Below are 6,188 nucleotides of genomic sequence, written 5' to 3' on the forward strand. Positions count from 1 at the left end.
TGTTAGCCTGAAATTGCAATCTTTTCTTACAGTAATAGTGTAATTTGTGTGAATCAAACCCCGAATTACTTGGTTACTAATTAGTAATTTCCCACTTTTTAACTACAGCTCTCATCAAGTGTATTTTTTAAAAAAATCTGCTGCATGCACAGCAAAGTGCTGAAAATACTATGGTGTGTTTCCCCTCTGTGAGCAAGCCTGCCTTCTGTGTTAAAACTCTGACCAATGCGGTCCTGAGATGCTGGAGCAGTGACCTGCACCATCCGCTCCAGCAGATCTCTAGCCACCCTCCTGGGAAGGACCTCCACCCAGTTGCTCCTATCACTGCTCTTTCCCAAGGCTACTGTTGTGACTCTGGAAGCTTCCCGAGGGTGGATCCACACCGTGCCCCTTCCCACAGCCACTGAGAGTCCATGTGGATGCCCTGGCTGGTTGCAATCTCAGCCTGACACAGACTTCCCCCTGGCCGTGCCCCTGGCCGCTCCAGGAAGCACCCTGAGCCCTGCATTGCGCACAGGGAAACTGGGGCTGGGCTACAGCTCAGGACCACCTATTTATCAGCTTTTAATGTTTCAACACAAGCGATTTACCGTCTTTCCTTTTCCACGATCTGCCATCGACTAAATGACCTCCAGACATGAGGTGTTTCCTCTCCAAGAGGGCTTTATCCTGCAGGAAAGGTGTAAGATGATGAAACCCTTCACTGGGAAGTATATTGTTCGTTTTCACAGGAAAATAGTTTAGAGGGCAAAGAGGAAAGGTCACTGTAGGACTTTGGCACGAAGTAGCACAAAAATTAACAGAATTCAACTTTTTTCCCCTCTCTCCTCAGAGTTAAAAAAGCAGGGATCTGGTATTATCTCTGAACTCTGAAGCAAGCTGGCTGCAAGCCTTTTACACAGTGTTAATTAAACTGCATCATTTTTTGCTGAATTCAGTATTATGCTGAGTTTGCAGAACCTTCTTCATGGAAATCATTGCTACACACTTGGTATTTCTTCGAACAGAAGAGAGAATGCCTTAGCAAGCCTTTCTCTGGCTCAAAAGAACACGCTGTGCATTTGTTTGCATATAGGTCACCATGCTGCCAGAAAAAGCGTCTTTGAAACAAAAGTTTCCAGAAACTGGCACAAACTATTGTGGGCAAGGAAAGCACCATTGAGACCTAGCCAAAACAGGTTGCTGGTAAAGGCCAGCAACTGCAGTGAAGGGAACTGGAACGCTGCTTACACTTTCCTTCCATGGTGATGGGTGGAAGATCCCACTGAGCCCTTTGGCATGGGCAGCATGGAGGAGGCATATGAAACCTCAGGAGATGAAAAATGTTGCTCACGGAACATCTGAAACACTCTGGTTTGCAGTACGCTGTCTGTACTGTCTGGCGCTCACCCAAAACTCTCCAGGAACTCATAAATGCACTGACTGAGCTGCTACCAAAAATACATTACCTATCACAAAAAACCAGCTCCTGCCTCCCAAGACTGGAGCACAGGCAATGTGGTGCCTGTTTTTAAAGGGAAATATGAGGGGAGAGAAAATCTTATCAAGACAGACCAGAAAGTCCTGCAACAGAACTGGGCTAATTACGTGAAAAGGTAAATCTTGATTGTGGCAGAATTACAGAGCACTTAACCAGGGAAATTATCACTGTGACAAAGCAGCATGGCTTCTGCAAGGGAAAGTCATGTTTCTGATGGGCTCTATTAGAATTCCTGAAGTGTGTCAAATTAGTAGTGAGGAACACTGGTACACGTAATTAGTGTTGACTTTCAGAAATCCTTTGACAAAACCTTTACAAATGCCTGTTAGAGAAACTCAGTTGTCATAAGATGAGAAGTTGCATCAGTCTGGAAACCACTTAGGATAAACTGTATTCAACAGAGGAGGGACATGGGCTATTTGGGCTATTTTCAACAGGTTAACAGTGAAATTTCTCCAGAAACTGGCCCACATCTGCCTATGGTCATGCTGTGCAACATGCCTGAGCTCCTCTGATCCACAGGAGGGTTGGCCACACTTAGTACCAGGTCCTTTCCAGGACATGTGTCTGGATGTCCTAACAGAAGCCTGCCACTCCTACAGCAAAGCCATCGATAAGATGGAGCCAGACACTGGGAGCAATTTGAAACAACAGAGGTTTAGACTGGACATAAGTAAAAACCGAGGAACAGGTTGTCTGGAGAGGCTGTCATCTCCATCCTTAGAGATTTGCAAGATCACACTGAATATAGTGCTGAGCAATCTGCTCTGATCTCAGAGCTGACCTGCTTTGAGCAGGAAGTTGAGCTAGGTATCTCCTCAAGTCCTTTCCAAAAGAAACTATCTGATGATCCTACACTGATTAGTGACCTAGAAGTTCAAAGACCATGTCAGAGAGACTGAAATTGATAAAATTATTTCAAATGTCAAAGGTAATAGGGATCATTGGGAATTTAAAAAAGACTAAATATAAAAAAGAATTATAGAGTGGTTGAGGTTGGAGGAGTTCAGCCTCCCCACTCAAAGCAACAGGACTGTATGCAGAAGGGTTTTGAGTCTCTTCAAAGGTGGAGACCCCACGTCACCTCTGGAAAACCTGTTGCAGTGTTTGACCACCATCACATTAAACCACAGACTCACTGACCTGGAATCTCAATTCCAATTTGGAGTCTCTCACAAAAAAGACAGACTGGAGACAGGCAGACTGTCATCACCTAGAGGAGATTTTAGAAAGACAGAAATATTCTAATAAGGAGATGTATTTTCTAGTTACTTCTTGTGCAGTACACTGTTGTGTAGCATCTGGATCTGATTACTGATGTTGAAACAAGGAGAAAAGAAATCCTCAGAAGAACAATGAAAAAGATCATTGTCAAGGAAAGAGAAAAAGCCCTTCTCAATGTGCATGATCAATTCAACAGACACTATACAAATAATACAAAATAAAAAGGTCAAAGCAGCACTGCTATTTATTGTTTCTAGTGTTGCAAACAGGAGAGGGCACACAAGTAAAAGAAGCAAGACAAATGCAGAGTTTCTAAAAAAGAAGAGCTGTGATTCCTGACCATTGAAATGAACTGAAATTGTACCGTGTACTCATAGCAAGATGCTTGTTTTGTTTTCCATGAGAGATTTCACAGTCACTGCAATAAACCATATGTACAACTGCATGTTACTCACCACATACGTAAAAGGATTAGTTACTCCTAACAAAAATATTCAGCGGCACATTACTGAGAGTACAAGGGTACACAGATGAAGGGTACATGGGATATTTACATGCTCCAGCATACTGTCCAACAACAAATGTGCCTCTATTATCCATCTTTCCTGACCTAGTAACTACTGTGTCAGAAACAAATTATTTAATGGATGTCAACACACATGAAAACCCAAATCTGTTACCTCCACACATGCCTCCTAGACCTCCTCGCCCCCTCCATCCCCGGCTTCAGGAGACAGCGATGGGCATGCTGCCCACAGCTTCCCTCTCTCCAACAGGAACTGAAGTTGCATGGGACCAAGTTGTTGAAGGCAAGCAATAGAAAATATCTGTCCGAAGATTACACGTGGTGGGTGTCACTGACACCAGGGGTTCCTGCTCCCACTGGCTCCAGAAGAGCAGTCAGTTTAAGACACGAAAAGCCACACAACATTAACTCATAAAAGGTGCATTAACTGCAGCAGAAGCATCTTTGTAGTCTATCCATGGCAAAACACCAGCAAGGAAGGGGACGGGGGAAAAAAGGGACCTAAAGGCATCATCTTATCCCATGAAACAAAAGCTCACTTGCATCCTAGGAGGTATAAACAGGACATTAGATCTATAATAACACACAGAGGACTCCCAACAACTTCACAGCAAAGGTCTGAGAAGGCTTATCAGTATCTCCTCATTATGCCTGTAATGTTACATTTTAGTACAGAAGCCAACAAATAACTGTGATTCCTCATTTAAGAATTGCAGTAACTGACCTGGTGTGAAATGAACCACAGGTTTTGCTTGGAAGCATAAGCTGGAGATCAAATTATATTCTGCTATGTAAGGTGACTCCTGGCTTTCTCCTGATTGTGTTAAGAGAGGACAAATACTGAACTGGGTGTATTTCTAGTTCCAGTTCACATTCTCCCAGTCAGCTCCACTAACAGTAAAAGAAGGAATCTTAGGAATAGTTTGAAGTGGCTATCTTGAACGCATCTAAGGCTCTTTGGTCAGAAGTAGCTGGAATCTGCACTACAGATTTGCACGTAAACATCTCACAGTATTCCTGTTCAATAGGATGCAGAGTGTGTGAAAAAATGGTCTTTTGTTCTGACATTTTCTATTATTTTTTCCCCCTAACAATTTAGCAAAAGATATTCAGAAAAAAATGGGGAGAATGACGATAAAATAATGAAAAAAGTTGAAAGCAACTTTACTTCTGAAAAATGGCAGCAAAAGCACATCAGACTTGACAGTTTTTAGGGATAAACATGCACTGTTTTTAAGTGGCAAGTGGGAGGAAAATAATTTTCCAGGCTTCCTTCCCCATCTCCTAATAGTTTTTCTACGAAAAGACTCATTCTGTGTAATCAACACTTTGTTTTTAAAGAAAGTTATCAATAACTGACACTTCAGAGCTTCTAAAATGACCATCCTTATAATTGGTTATTACGATCTCTCAATTATAGCTATAACAACAAAGCATATGATTATATTGTCACTGCTTTCCTTTAAAAAGAAACTATTGAAAGGCCTAATGATTAATTCACCATTTTTGAGAGCTCATTGTAATGACAGAAGACTATATACAAAGGTCTCTTCAGTGAGCCCATTATTCAATTAATAAATGCTGAATACTGAGCAGTCATAGTCATATGAAACTCCCAAGAATTGTGTGAATTTTTAACCAATTAATTATCAATTACAACATCATAAAACACTAGCACAAAAATAGAAACAACGAAATTTAATTATAGATTATTCTTCTTAGTTGCTGCAAATACCATACAAGACTGATTTTGATTAATAATTCATACAGCAATAAAGTATCAGGAAAGATAATTATACTGTGCCACAATTCTCACACTGATTTCTGTAATTACAGATTACAACAGTGTTAGCAATTTAAAAAGGTTAGGGAGCAGTAGTAATTTGCTATGTCATCCTCAGAAATATTAATGTCTTCTTCTCTGAGCACCCCAGATAATTGAAAATAGACTACTGAGCTGCCAGGCTACACGGACTTGCCTCCTGCCAAACATACTGTGGGTGCCAGGGCCATTAGCAAGATTGTCTTAAGAAATGAGCTTTTCACATTGTACAAGTAACTTCTGCTGTAAAGCACAAGGTACATGGACAAGTGGAAAAGACACTGTAGAGCATTCCTGGCTGGCAGCTGTAGACATGTGCTGCTGCTGATAGTGATGGCTAGTCCTTCTGACCCTACTGCATGAAACACAACCTTCACTTGACCATGAGTGGCAAGGGGGATAGCTAAAAGAAACCCAAGGGAGGATTTAGCCACAGGCCTTCTGGAGAGGCAGGTCTGGTTGGGCACACAGCAGGGCCCAACAGACATCTGCTAACATCTCCTAAAGGCAAGAATTCCCATTGCTGAGGAGGCTGCATGGCTCCAAGACATTAAGCGTCCACAGCCCAGGGAACACCCTCAGAATTGCTGAACAGCTGCACGTGGACAAAGGGCCACAAACTGGTCCCTGATGAGCTACACCACCGGCAGTCATCAGAATAATCAGTGCCTGGGCTGGCTGCAGGGCTGGGCCATGAGCCCCATTTCCGTATGGCAAGCTTCACATGCTTTCAAAATACAGATAAGAATACTGGAAATTCCTTCTTAAGCTTAAACTGACACGAACAGGGTCCTGCAGACCATGGAATGGCTGTTTTTGAACAGTTTATATGCCGTCACAACTTTGATGTAGGAAGTAAGTCCCACTGCAAAGTCACTCACTGGTTTTCTTATACTGGACCTAGACCCTACAGCACAACTGGATAGATACTAAGCCAAAAAAAAAAAAATAAAAAAGAGGCACTTTGATCCTGCAGACTTTTAAACAGAACTGCTGAATATAACTTTCATCTGTAGCATTTTGGTTACTTACAATGATTTTGCTATTGGCAGAATGCACACATGAGCAGAAATGTACCACAGTTTCATTTCTACAATGAATCTTTTTTTTTTTAAAAAAAGTACTGTCAGGATGAC

General features: G+C 42.0%; 1 protein-coding gene across 1 annotated transcript in view; it reads right to left on the reverse strand.

Moving 5' to 3' along the window:
• The window catches only part of BACH2 (BTB domain and CNC homolog 2), a 178,520-nt gene that overhangs the window by 42,489 nt on the left and 129,843 nt on the right, over positions 1 to 6,188 (reverse strand). Inside the window, exon 6 of the mRNA XM_017824070.1 lies at positions 591 to 669. Coding sequence (XP_017679559.1) covers positions 591 to 617 — 27 coding nt within the window. The 5' untranslated portion in view covers positions 618 to 669. The remainder of the gene's footprint in view (positions 1 to 590; positions 670 to 6,188) is intronic.

This window comes from Lepidothrix coronata, unplaced genomic scaffold (genome assembly GCF_001604755.1).
Source record: "Lepidothrix coronata isolate B3197 unplaced genomic scaffold, Lepidothrix_coronata-1.0 Scaffold4, whole genome shotgun sequence".
Lineage (NCBI taxonomy): Eukaryota > Metazoa > Chordata > Aves > Passeriformes > Pipridae > Lepidothrix > Lepidothrix coronata.